The sequence below is a fragment of the Coregonus clupeaformis genome, chromosome 23 (genome assembly GCF_020615455.1).
Source record: "Coregonus clupeaformis isolate EN_2021a chromosome 23, ASM2061545v1, whole genome shotgun sequence".
NCBI lineage: Eukaryota > Metazoa > Chordata > Actinopteri > Salmoniformes > Salmonidae > Coregonus > Coregonus clupeaformis.
In genome coordinates this window covers 4,130,742-4,144,795 of record NC_059214.1, presented here as the reverse complement: position 1 = coordinate 4,144,795, position 14,054 = coordinate 4,130,742, and the positions used below count along the sequence as shown (strand labels likewise).

The following is a 14,054-nucleotide window of genomic DNA, read 5'->3' as shown; positions in this document are numbered from 1 at the left end:
AAAGTTTAATTATTTTCATTTTTTAAGGTGAGAGCTGCCTCAGAGACCGAAGCCCTCCTGGTGGAGAACACAGCCCTGGGAAAATCGTCTCTTGCAGAGGATCACACTGACAGGGAGAAAGAAGCTTCCACTGCTCATCAATCAGGCAAGAAGCCCAAGAAGAGCCTTGGGAGCTTCTTTAAGCAGACCAGCAGTGCACCTGCCTCATGTTCAGAGAGGCAGATCATTGAGCAAGAGCTGAATAGCTACATTCTGGCAACGGCAGCAGACAGCGAGTCTGATCCTTTGGAGTGGTGGCGATTTCACGGATCTAATTTTCCACGTGTGAGTTGTCTGGCAAAGAAATACTTATGCATCCCTGCCACAAGTGCCCCCTCTGAGAGGGCATTCAGCACTGGGGGCAATGTGGTGACATGTCACAGGGCAGCACTAAAGCCAGAAACAGTCAACATGCTGGTATTCCTGGCACGGAACTTGTGAAGAAAGTTCTAGTGAAGATTTGTTGATATTGTTGATAATTGATGGTTGAGGCTTGAAAGGTTTAGTTTCAAACGGTTAGTTTTTTACATATCTACGGACCGTAGCCAAAACAAACACACGTATTTGAATTTGTAATTACCTTATTTTCTTTATCTCCTGTTATTTTTTATTTAATTTTACTTAATATCTAATTTATATATATATATATATATATATATATATATATATATATATATATATATAGGCCTACCTACCTCATGTTTACGGAATGCATGTTTGCACAATACAAATAAAAACTTTTCAGGTCCATACGGTCCAATGCCTCACTCTTTCTGGTTATATAAGGTTCAAATACATATTTTTCCTTAACTAATATAATTTAACCAAGAAGGGATATTAAAATGTGATTCATATTTTTTTACGTCATATATCGTGATATCATATCGATATCGTCTGGACAGTGGAAAATATCGTGATATGAATTTTAGCTCATATCGCCCACCCCTAGGAGTGGCTTCGGGACAAGTCTCTGAATGTCCTTGAGTGGCCCAGCCAGAGCCCAGACTTGACAAGATCTGCAGAGAGGAATGGGAGAAACTCTCCAAATACAGGTGTGCCAAGCTTGTAGCATCCTACCCAAGAAGACTCAAGGCTGTAATCGCTGCCAAAGGTGCTTCAACAAAGTACTGAGTAAAGGGTATTATGTAAATGTCATTTCAGGTTTTTATTTTTAAAACATTTGCAAACATTTCTAAAAACCTGTTTTTGCTTTGTCCGAATGCACTGTATGTATGTATGTATGTATGTATGTATGTATGTATGTATGTATGTATGTATGTATGTATGGATGTATGGATGTATGGATGGATGTATTTACACAAACACACTACCAGTCAAAAGTTTGGACACCTACTCATTCAAGGGTTTTTCTTAAATTTTTACTATTTTCTACATAGAATAATAGTGAAGACATCGAAACTATGAAATAATGGAATCATGTAGCTCAGCTGGTAGAGCACGGCGCTTGTAACGCCAAGGTAGTGGGTTCGATCCCCGGGACCACCCATACACAAAAAAATTAATGTATGCACGCATGACTGTAAGTCGTTTTGGATAAAAGCGTCTGCTAAATGGCATATTATATTATTATAGTAATCAAAAAAGTGTTAAATCAAAATCTATTTGATATTTGAGATTCTTCAAATAGCCACCCTTTGCCTTCATGACAGCTTTGCACACCTGGAATGCTTCACCTGGAATGCTTTTCCAACAGTCTTGAAGGAGTTCCCACATATGCTGAGCACTTGTTGGCTGCTTTTCCTTCACTCTGCCGTCCGACTCATCCCAAACCATCTAAATTTGGTTGAGGTCGGGGGATTGTGGAGGCCAGGTCATCTGATGCAGCACTCCATCACTCTCCTTCTTGGTCAAATAGACCTTACACAGCCTGGAGATGTGTTGGGTCATTGTCCTGTTGAAAAACAAATGATAGTGCCAAAAAGCCCAAACCAGACGGGATGGCGTATCGCAGCAGAATGCTGTGGTAGCCATGCCTTGAATTCTAAATAAATCACTGACAGTGAACCAGCAGAGCACCCCCACACCATAACACCACCTCCTCCATGCTTTACAGTGGGAAAAACACACGCAGAGATCATCCGTTCACCCACACAGCGTCTCACAAAAGACACGATGGTTGGAACCAAAAATCTCAAATTTGGACTCCAGACCAAAGGACACATTTCCACCGGTCTAATGTCCATTGCTCGTGTTCCTTGGCACAAGCAAGTATTTTCTTCTTATTGGTGTCCTTTAGTGGTGGTTTCTTCGCAGCAATTCGACCATGAAGGCCTGATTCACAGAGTCTCCTCTGAACAGTTGATGTTGAGATGTGTCTGTTACTTGAACTCTGAAGGATTTATTTGGACTGCAATTTCTGAGGCTGGTAACTCTAATGAACTTGTCCTCTGCAGCAGAGGAAACTCTGGGTCTTCCATTCCTGTGGCGGTCCTCATGAGAGCCAGTTTCATCGTAGCGCTTGATGGTTTTTGCAACGGCACTTGAAGAAACGTTCAAAGTTCTTGAAATGTTCTGTATTGACTGACCTTCATGTCTTAAAGTAATGATGGACTGTTGTTAATCTTTGCTTATTTGAGCTGTTCTTGCCATAATATGGACTTGGTCTTTTACCAAATAGGGTTATCTTCTGTATACCACCCCTACCTTGTCACAACACAACTGATTGGCTCAAATGCATTAAGGAAAGAAATTCCACAAATTAACTTTTAAGAAGGCACATCTGTTAATTGAAATGCATTCCAGGTGACAACCTCATGAAGCTGGCTGAGAGAATGCCAAGAGTGTGCAATGATGTCATCAAGGCAAAGGGTGGCTATTTGAAGAACCTCAAATATAAAATATATTTAGATACATTTAACACTTTTTGGGCTACTACATGATTCCATGTGTTATTTCATAGTTTTGATGTCTTCACTATTATTCTACAATGTAGAAAATAGTAAAAGTAAAGAAAAACCCTTGAATGAGTAGGTGTTCTAAAACGTTTTACATTTTAGTCATTTAGGAGACGCTCTTTTCCAGAGCGACTTACAGTTAGTGAGTGCATATATTTCATACTGGCCCCCCGTGGGAATCGAACCCACAACCCTGGCGTTGCAAGCGCCATGCTCTACCAACTGAGCTACACAGGACTATATACACACACACACACACACACATACAAATTGTATTGGATCCGAGGGCCTTCAAAATGGGGGCTCACAGGCCGACCATTGTCCATCCTTGCCTTATGCAAATACAATCTCAAGGCTGACCCTCTTCAGACTAGCTTGAACAAACAGGTTTTCCTGCAGCAGTGTCTGATGTAGCAGGACATTTATAACACAGGGGTGTAACCTGGAAATTGGCCATGCTGAATAGTGTGTATACTGTGTTGGTGTGAGTTCCTCTTCTATGATCAACACAAGACAGACAACTATGCTTCTCACAACCACAAAATGCCCTGTGGTCAGTCATTAAGTCAGGCAGACCATGCCTGTGCTATTTATATAAAAATATATATATATAAAAAATACTCTGCTGTTTCATCTAAACAGCCATCCTTCCCATCAGGATACAGTAACTCAGGGTCAATCATGCTCACTCTGCAGCACAGAGGAGACAGAGCCATTGGCTGATTGGATTTTAGGACCTATGCCTGGGGCACACATCACTAACCAGGCAGGGACAAGGAAATAGAGGGGGAGGGCATACAGTTCCGTGTGTGTTTGACCTAGATTGTTACAATTGATACAGTGTTGGTATTGTACTTTCACTTTGCGCTCTCAAAATGTATTAGCATTTAGTCAGTGATGAGGCTGATTTAAAACCATGCACACACCGTCCTGCAGTTGACTTACCATGTGTATGTAAACACTTGCGCATGGGAAGGATCCACGCGTTTGTAAACTGCATTTTTGGCGCGTTGCAGGTTATTGGTTCCAACTGCAACCAATAAACAATCGAGCCCGCCACACTTGTCGCCACAGATATAACAAATATTTGCTGTCGATGGCTTTAACATATTCGTAGATTGCTTGAGTCTGTTCATTTTCAACAGTCCCAATGTCAAATTTCACATTACACTAGCCTATAGAGAAAGAGCAGCCTTCAACGTACAGCCTGTACTGTCATGTTACAAACCATTTCCTGGCAACAATTAATCAAATTGGGGGACGTTACCTAGCTAACACTAGGTAGCTAGCTACCTACCTAAATATTTATTATTCAGTGTCAGCCTGTCTATAGAAATAGTGGCTGGAGGCCTTGCCACTTTTCTCTATAATTTCATGGTAAAAAAAATTATGAATCATATGACCTTTCCGAAATGAGCAGCCCAATGTATGGGTGTCCAGCCGTAGAAAGAGTCCTCCACCGCTAGGTCCGCAGGGTTTGAGGTGCACTGAAGAAGTGAGCACAACGCACCGATATCTCCATCCCTGCACGCCCGGTGGAGTGGGAAGCGAACGTTCAGAACCTCCTCACTTGAGAATCCCGACTCGATGCCCACCGACATTATCAAATGAATATAAAACACTATTTTAGCGAGAAAATAATAGTAAATGCCTTCGTCGGTTTCCAAATGTAGTTATTGTGGTAATGTTTCTTTGAGTGCCTTTTCATGAAGGCACACGCCACCCTGCCTGCTTGCTGCTGCTAACAATGAGCACACAAATGGGCAACGCACTCAGAAATGAATCTTCTTGAGGCGAGTTGCAAATTCAGGAATGGAGTTTTGTACGCATGACCTGGCACTAAATTCACGCCTCTGATGCAGTGCGATCATTTTCAAAAGTTATAGCTGGCAACAGCATTGAGTGACTGACAATTATAAGTAGGGGTTTTCATGTGGAACTGTCCCCAACGTTGCTTATTGGCCCACTTTCCCTGATCATTTTTTAACAAACTTCTGTTCAGTAATTGTCTGAATTTACTTTATGATAAAAAGCAAGGACAGTGGTGCAGAGTGGATAGGTCATACATTTCCATCTTTAATGAATAAACGGCAACGCCTGACCAATTGAACTTATTTAATTCATCAAATTTAAATCATACAAAATTAAACTGATACAGAAACGTATTTGACATTGTAAACAGTATATACATATTTTTTTACAAAAATAGGCAACCCCTTGTTATTATTTTGTACAAATACGTAATCATAACATCTCGCGAGTAAAAAATAAATAAACGCTACTTAGGCTAATGAGTGCACCCACCTGATGAAGGTTGGATAGTTGAGAACTTAAGTGTTCATCTATTAAGTCTGGATAAGGAGCTTGAATCTTCATGATAACAATTAGCCAAATGGTTGTACGTAGTCTAATGCATTGGTGGATGTGGTGAACAACTTAGGTGTATCCTACTTGTAGCCTAGCTATATAGGCCTACCTACAAAAACTTCAAGTGAGTGATGTGCATGGCTTATGCATAAATACATGTAACACTTACTGCTAAGAAAAACTTTTTCCCCACTTGCTATTACTGTAGCTTAGCCTACTACTCTGTCATGTTGTGGATGAAGTAGTAGGCTACTTTGTCTCACCCACCGGGGTATGGGTCATCTTCCCCATATCTGGGGTCGTCACTAGATTCCACATCCACAAAGTCATAATTATGGCTAAACCCCACCTTTTTCTAAAATTACCTTCTTTAAATTCGATTTTAAACGTAACCTTAACCCTAACCTTAACCACACTGCTAACCTTTTGCCTAACCTTAAATGAAGACCAACATTTTTACGATATAGCACATTTTGACTGTGTGGCTGTGGAAACCGTATCTGGGGGGTTGTTTGACACTTTGCCACCCTGTGGTCGATGGTCTAATTGCAACATGTTTTACTGAGCGCAGAACACAAGCGCGAGGAAACTACTATGCCTACAATGCCTGGAATGCTACGAAACATAAATATTTGGTGTCATTCGTTTGGTTGTGCACGAACGTAAATTCAGAATTTGGTACATCGTCTACTTTTGTGATATCAGACAGCCGTTTAGATATTAAAAAGTACATTTATAGATAATTTCTACCGTGTTGCATCATGGGATAATACTCGGATACTGATATAATCTCGTAAACAAAATAACTCGCGCTAGCATCGCTCTTTCCGCAACTGCATTCATAAACGTCACGAACCCCCAGGTCGTTATTATCCGGAGCCAAAGTGGTAACCGTCCAATGTTGCCAACAAATTTTCAGGGGAAGTTGCTTGAGGCAGGTCGATTGTTGCTAAATGACGTTGTGATGTCATTGCGTGGTGACGTCACTACGTAATAACGTCAGAGTGCGACATTACGTTGAACACACAACAACGTTACTCAAATTGACTGGCCATCTCGGCGACAATTATGATTTGACATTTGTTAGTTTAGATGTTTATTATCACATTTTTATTTGTAAAAGTAATATAAACACAACACATTTTATATGATCAGATATTTTTATTTTTAAACACAACACATTGAATTATTGAACAATTACACATTGAACAATTACATTGTATTTATTTTCTTATTAACTAGAAAACCTACACATTCTGAACAATTATAGTTTTAAGCAGTGTATTGGTAGTTAGTTAACATGCTACCTAACTGATCAACAATTAATTATAGGTACAAGCTAATAACAAGGTATATATGCTATCTCATAAGCACAAAAAATAGTTGTTCTAATTATTAGCTAGCTGGCTAGCATTTGAGGCCAGAAAACACATTCCCCAATCGCTAGGAACGTATTTCAAAATACAAATAACAAACATGTTTTCTGGAGACTTGTGGGAGGAGTGCTGATGACGTCGCCCACTGTATGCGCTTTTGGTAGCCTGATTGCGTCCAGACTGTGGAGAAATCCACACACAATGCATCCCTGACCACCTCCTGAAGTGGTCAGCCAGATCTAAACACAATCAGACCACAAAGCGACTTTTGTGCTTCTAGACCAGTCTTTTCAAAGCGAGCTTCAAATTCTGATAGCAGAAGTCGCATGTAAGTGTCAAGTGTAGACATGACTTCTGTTGCAAATGGTGTGTAGTCTGCTAAATTTCTCACAAACAAGTTATGCCCTACATTCTACCAACTTTATCCGTGCATGACATTGTAATTCTGTTTATTTGGATGCAACCCGTATGTGCGAGGTTAAATAGAATATTCACAGCAAAATCTGAGCATAGTAACGTTAGGTGCACGTGCTAGCTATCTCTGTGGTGCACCACATGGAATGCAAGGATTTCCCCCCCAAAGACCTGGTCAAATTTGCAGTTGTTGGTAAACTAAGAAAGTAGTATTATAAGGACAGAGGAAGCATGTTCATTGAGGCACTTGTATTTATTTGTTTGTACCCCCAAAATCAATTCCATAACATCTTAAACAAACTAGAATTGTGTTTACAAATCACATGTCCAATCCAAAGAAACAAGCTTTTATTCTCTCAGATTCAGACCTGGTTCAAATACATTTGTAAAATACTTATACGCATTTTAAATGCACTTGATTTGGCTTAGAGTTTGCACTTTTAAAACTGGCTCCAATGTACCTGGCAGACTACAAAGTCAATCAAGTACTTTACCTAGTGCTGTTTTGTAGTATTACAAAACTGTAAACTTAGGATGCCTTTGGCATGTAGGGATAGCGTTAGAACCTGGGCATGGGGATGTGGGGGGAGTAGTTGGTCAGCAGAGAGACCATCAGACCCTGGAGAGATGGAGAGCAATGAAGAAAGAAAGATAAATAAAGAGAGCATGAGGCACAAATAAAAGAAGGGAAAGTAAGAGGGGTATTCTTAGAATCCCTCCTAAAGATAACACTCAGTCCATTTCAACCAGGGATGGGCAACTTTGATGGGGGTGGGGGCCACAAAAAAATCTGAACTCATCATGAGGCCGCAGTGGCTGGTGGGTCTGTGTACCCACATCCATATCCACACATGCAGTCAGAGCCGACCTTAGCCTTTTGGGGGCCCTAAGTTATTTATTGTTGGTGGGACCCCCTACCTTGTGAGCAAATGTTTTTAACAGCCCTGCTCTTGACAGCGGAGATGTACATTTTTTTGGAGTTAATTTCCTGCAATTCTACACATAAGACATAGAGAAAATATTGCAGTCTTAAAGCAAGTTTGCTGCAATTCTACACATTTTTCCATGGGGCAGAGAGAAATGTTTGCAGTTTTTAATATGATATCTGAGTGAGACTGACTAATAAAATCAATGGGGCCCCCCCGGTCAGTAATTCAACCATGATTACAACAAGTTTAGACAGCTGGCTAGACTAACTTACCAATCAAAAAATATTTAGCTGACATGGACTTATTGAGTGACTGACATAACAAGATAAAAACTGCTGATGCACAACCACATTTAGAAATTGCACCTTGTGTATTCTACTATTAATATAATAATATGCCATTTAGCAGACGCTTTTATCCAAAGCGACTTACAGTCATGTGCGCATACATTTTTACGTATGGGTGGTCCCGGGGATCGAACCCACTACCCTGGCGTTACAAGCGCCATGCTCTACCAATTGAGCTACAGAGGACCACAACTATTCTAACTCAACAGTAAGTTGAGACCCCGACTGAGTTCCTAAAAAGGCAACTTTAACTTCATTCAAATACTACTATTAGTCCACATTTAACTACATATTTTTACTGTATGCAGCTCAGCTTACCATGATGGTCCACTTCCTGTTCTCAGCCTCAAGGAAGACGAGTGAGCGAGGGGAGTAGAACACCTGGTCGTCCACCTCTTCCTGTTTCCGTGGGAGACAGTGAAGGAAGGTCCAGTCTGGCTTCGCCACACTTCCTGTCTGGGGTGGACAGAACGGGGAGACATGATTATTTGATTCATTCCAAATCTACCCCTAACCCCTAGGCACATACATGAAGGGGTTAGAGGTAGGGGCTGCCTGGGGGAGGGTTAGTATTCAGCAAGAGAATACTCATCAATTTATTCACTATTTGAGTCTACTGTTGTATGTACCTGCATGGTGATCTGGTAGCCGTGGAAGTCCTTGATCCTCTGTTTCTTCTCCTCCTCCTGGCCCATGCTGACCCAGGTGTCTGTCACCAGGACGTTACTGCCTCGAGCTGCCTCCACTGGGTCAGATGTCAGGAGCAACTGGGTCCCATGCTGACACACAGCAGACACAAAATGAAGGACATTGTGCTATTGGTATTGACACCATTAGTATCGATCAGCATAATAATAACCAGGTAATACAATCCTAATAAAGAGTCCGACGCCATTAGTCTAGAAATTCTCACCTGTTTGGAGAGTCTCTGTGCCTCCTGAATGATGCTGCTGTCTGGATCATAACCCTGAGAGGCAGGCAGGGCAGAGTGATGGGGTTAGTTAGAGCTCAACTACCACTACTATACAGGTCATAACGTCTGAGAGTGAAGCTACAGAGAGCCACAAAACACAGTGGCTTGGCGACTACAAATAAATGAATAGATAAAGAAGGGAAAGGAAAAGGAGCGATGTAGGGGAGGTATAGTAAAACTGGTGAAGTGGGGGAGAATGTGTACGTGCATGGTCAGACCTTGGGCGTGGCGACTCTAAGATGGACGCCCAGTTTGGCTGCGGTCATCATGAAGGAGTGCAGGACGTTGTTTCCATCTCCGATCCAGCTCACAGTCAGCCCACTCAACGAGCCATAATGCTCCTGCAAAACACAGAGCGGCGCCATTTTGAATCTGGTTCAGTCTATGTCGGCATTTACATTTCAGAATTGGCTAAAATTAGGTTAGGGTTAAAGGTCCAATGCAGACGTTTTTATCTCAATATCAAATCATTTCTGGGTAACAATTAACCTCTTAAGGATCTGACTCTTTTTTTCAATTAACAGGTGTGCCTTCTTAAAAGTTAATATGTGGAATTTATTTCCTTCTTAATACGTTTGCACCAATCAGTTGTGTTGTGACAAGGTAGGGGGGTATACAGAAGATAGCCCTATTTGGTAAAAGACCAAGTCCATATTATGGCAAGAACAGCTCAAATAAGCAAAGAGAAACGACAGTCCATCATTACTTTAAGACATGAAGGTCAGTCAATCCGGAAAATTTCAAGAACTTTGAACGTTTCTTCAAGTGCAGTCGCAAAAACCATCAAGCGCTATGATGAAACTGGCTCTCATGCGCAACGCCACAGGAAAGGAAGACCCAGACTTACCTCTGCTGCAGAGGATAAGTTCATTAGAGTTAACTGCTCCTCAGATTGCAGCCCAAAGAAATGGTTCACAGAGTTCAAGTAACAGACACAGCTCAACATCAACTGTTCAGAGGAGACTGTGTGAATCAGGCCTTCATGGTCTTATTGCTGCAAAGAAACCACTACTAAAGGACACCAATAAGAAGAGACTCACTTGGGCCAAGAAACACGCGCAATGGACATTAGACCGGTGGAAATCTGTCCTTTGGTCTGATTAGTCCAAATTTGAGATTTTTGGTTCCAACCGCTGTGTCTTTGTGAGACGCAGAGTAGGTGAACGGATGATCTCCGCATGTGTGGTTCCCACCGTGAAGCATGGAGGAGGTGGTGTGATGGTGCTTTATTGGTGACACTGTGATTTATTTAGAATTCAAGGCACACTTAACCAGCATGACTACCACAGCATCCTGCAGTGATACGCCATCCTATCTGGTTTGCCCTTAGTGGGCCTATAATTTGTTTTTCAACAGGACAACAACCCAAAACACACCTCCAGGCTGTGTAAGGGCTATTTGACCAAGGAGAGTGATGGAGTGCTGCATCAGATGACCTGGCCTCTACAATCACCCGACCTCAACCCAATAGAGATGGTTTGGGATGAGTTGGACCGGAGAGTGAATGAAAAGCAGCCAACAAGTGCTCAGCATATGTGGGAACTCCTTCAAGACTGATGGAAAAGCATTCCTCATGAAGCTGGTTGAGAGAATGACAAGAGTGTGCAAAGCTGTCATCAAGGCAAAGTGTGGATACTTTGAAGAATATTTATTGGTTACTACATGATTCCATATGTGTCATTTCATAGTTTTGATGTCTTCACTATTATTCTACAATGTAGAAAATAGTAAAAATAAAGAAAAACCCTTGAATTTTTATTTATGTATTTATTTTATTTAACCTTTATTTAACTAGGCAAGTCAGTTAAGAATACATTCTTATTTACAATGAGTAGGTGTGTCCAAACTTTTGACTGGTACTGTATATAAAACACAGGAAAATCGCGTTTTTGACTGCACTGGGCCTTTAAGGGTTTGGTTAAGGTTAGGGTCAGTTTTAGATATAGGTCGTTTTACAGGTCAGGAGTGTCCTTAAAGACCTCTCCTGTCTATATCTGATACTTAGAACTATTTGCAGTTAGGCTTCAGTACCTGCAGGGTGAGGAAGTCAGCGAGGATCTGGATGGGGTGGTAGAGGTCAGACAGGCCGTTGATGATGGGGATGGAGGCATCCTTCACCAGCTCCTCCAGAGTACTATGGCTGCACACCCGTGCCAGGACTATGTCTGACAGCCCAGAGAGAACCCTGCACACACACTATAAAGTTAGATTCCAATGGTGATGATAACCTGGTGTAGTCAAGGAGCAAAAAGTTGGCTATTGCTGTGGCCCTGGCTGACTGACCTGGCTGTGTCTGTGCTGCTCTCGTTCACTCCCAGGTGGATGTCCTGAGACGTGAGGAAGCAGGGGTGTCCTCCCAGCAGAGCAAAACCTGCAGGAGGAACACATTATAACAGGGGCTTATTCAAATGCACAAAATGTTACTATTGCTGATAGAAATAAATAGCATATTCCACATGGAAGACAGCTGTGTCCATTCATCATGCATTTCTATCTGCAATGCAATGTATCTCTTTACAAAACAGACAAATGGGGGAAAACTCTGTGGTTGAGATAAAAATGTGAGGATGGCAAGAGGAAATAGTGGAGCGATAAAGTAGGGAGACGTGAGTGGGCGGCAGGTAGCTTAGTGGTTAAGAGCGTTGTGCCAGTAACTGAAAGGTCGCTGGTTCTAATCCCCGAGCCGACTAGGTGAAAAATCTGTCGATGTGCCCTTGAGCAAGGCACTTAACCCTAATTGCTCATGTAAGTCACTCTGGATAAGAGCGTCTGCTAAATGACTAAAATGTGAGTGAAACTGAGTTACATTGCCACAAATGGAGGGAGAGTTTGTCTTTTCAGCAGTTCCATTGTGTCCTGCATTAGTCCCGACTCCTGACCCATTCAGCTTTGTGATCCCATGAATGAGTGCAACTGAACTTTCCAATGCATCAACCCCCACCCCCTCACAGCAAAAAAGCTATGTGGGAACTTGTGTTTCCTGTATCTTAAATATCCACAATGATGTAAGAGACTTTTGTAATTACTTTTAATTGAACCACTCCCTAAGTGATTGCATGACCCAACATGAGTGGTGTGGTGTAGTATCTGAACAGTTTATAATTTTGGCTGACGTTTGCAAATGGTGTGTTAGATGAACTTTACTTTGCCTTGCTGAAACATCTGGAAAGCATTACTATAGGGGCCCCCTGAAACAGAGGAGACTTGGATACGTGGAAGCCAGGGATTGGTCTATTCTAAACACCCATCTTATGTTACAAAGGATATATACCAGGTTTTCAACAAAGGACGGGGAGAATAATCATATTTGAGATTGGGTTAGTTGTTCTCCAGATTCTGCAGAAATCTGTAAATTGACGCTGAAATCTTTTGATATAATAAACCTTTATAATCAAAGTACAGTGTCAGCGGATTTCTTATCAACACAGCATATCAGCATCGTTGTTCGGCCACCACAGTGGCTGTTTTGGTATTTCTCTACTCCAAAAGCGTAGATAGACCAAACCCTGACACAAATGTTCTCACACCTGTTTCTGTGGACATTCTAGTTCTGGTGCTCCTCTTCTCAAATATCATGGCAATCGACTTCCCTTGAAGAAGAGGAAGGTACTGAAAATAGAAGTGACAGTTATCTCACTTGAACTCGATCAGTGGTGATACATCTTCCATTTGAAATGAAAACTTCTGTTAGTGACATTCATCCTTACTGTACCTGTTTTTCATGTTTGATCCTGTGCTTTAGGTCACCTGACACCCATAGAAGATGTTTGATCTCATCTGAGCTGAAGTCTTTTAAAGTCAGAAAACTGCGACCCTTGAGGTTGACCGGACCCAGAGCTAGTGCTCCAATGCTGCAAATGACAAGAGGATAAAAATAGACTCCCCATTCAAATGAGAAGTATTTTAAAATGTGCATTACAAGTCTCAAAAACACGACAACAAATACAGTGTTGCACTCTGAATGCCAAACGATGGAAATAGCTTGTACTGTACTACTTTGCTTGACAACTGAGCTCACTTTTGACACTTTGCCAATTAATCCACGTGCTAGCTAGCCAACGTTTCTGACTCATTCTCTTACCTAAAATTCCTCGCATGGATGCTTTGTAGAGTCTTCAGTCCACAGAACACTGAATTCTTTATGGCAAGTATTTTGGTTGTCATGACAGCTTAAAATACTATAATTGTATGAATTGATATCTGAAAGAAAATAAAGTTTCATGAAAAAAGTGAAAACAGCATGCGTGTGTTGTTGCCTGCATCAACTCTGAGTAGAGTGGGTGGGGTTTCGTCTCACCAAAATATCGCACGTGGAATGGTAGGTTGATTTCTGCAAACGAATATTTGCTAACGTTTATATTTTGCAGAAATAATGTTTCTTTCCGAATGGCGCAGATTACTCTTCGATGTGACGGCACTCCTCCTTCACGGCGTTTGCGCATTCACGTCAGCGCGAGCAACTATAGTGGAATCGGCGGTTCGTCTTCAAAATAAAAGTCCCCTTTGAAATTGATGCAAATGGGTGAAAATAGTGGAATCATGCCACAATTGGACTAGAAAATGCTAAACAAGGTTGGAATGTTGTTATATAAATTAACAAAAGACAATAATTAGTTAATTTGACACACCCAATAAAATGTTGAAGCCGCACTGTGGATGTATAGACTTCAGAATTGCATTGGGAGTATACTTAT

At 41.5% G+C, this 14,054-nt stretch overlaps 2 protein-coding genes across 5 annotated transcripts in view; both read right to left on the bottom strand.

The window, feature by feature from the left end:
- The window catches only part of LOC121536497 (ankyrin repeat domain-containing protein 10), a 35,422-nt gene extending 29,258 nt beyond the window's left edge, over positions 1 to 6,164 (bottom strand). For 2 of the 4 annotated variants that reach the window (XM_041843821.1, XM_041843819.2), the window contains exon 1: positions 4,358 to 6,163. In XM_041843821.1, the coding sequence (XP_041699755.1) occupies positions 4,358 to 4,555 (198 nt within the window). In that variant the 5' untranslated portion in view covers positions 4,556 to 6,163. Of the gene's footprint in view, positions 1 to 4,357 lie in introns of all 4 variants that reach the window. The other 2 variants (XM_041843820.2, XM_041843818.1) reach the window with 2 other exon arrangements.
- A 1,181-nt stretch (positions 6,165 to 7,345) lies between these two features.
- otc (ornithine transcarbamylase) lies at positions 7,346 to 13,804 on the bottom strand. The gene is made up of 11 exons (XM_041843822.2): positions 13,658 to 13,804; positions 13,442 to 13,560; positions 13,073 to 13,211; positions 12,888 to 12,969; positions 11,644 to 11,731; positions 11,392 to 11,545; positions 9,579 to 9,701; positions 9,301 to 9,354; positions 9,017 to 9,166; positions 8,706 to 8,843; positions 7,346 to 7,730 (listed from the first exon to the last, which is right to left on the bottom strand). The coding sequence occupies exons 2-11, from the start codon at positions 13,522 to 13,524 to the stop codon at positions 7,671 to 7,673; spliced, it is 1,071 nt and encodes a 356-aa protein (XP_041699756.1). The 5' UTR covers positions 13,525 to 13,560; positions 13,658 to 13,804; the 3' UTR covers positions 7,346 to 7,670.
- Positions 13,805 to 14,054: the final 250 nt, after the last annotated feature.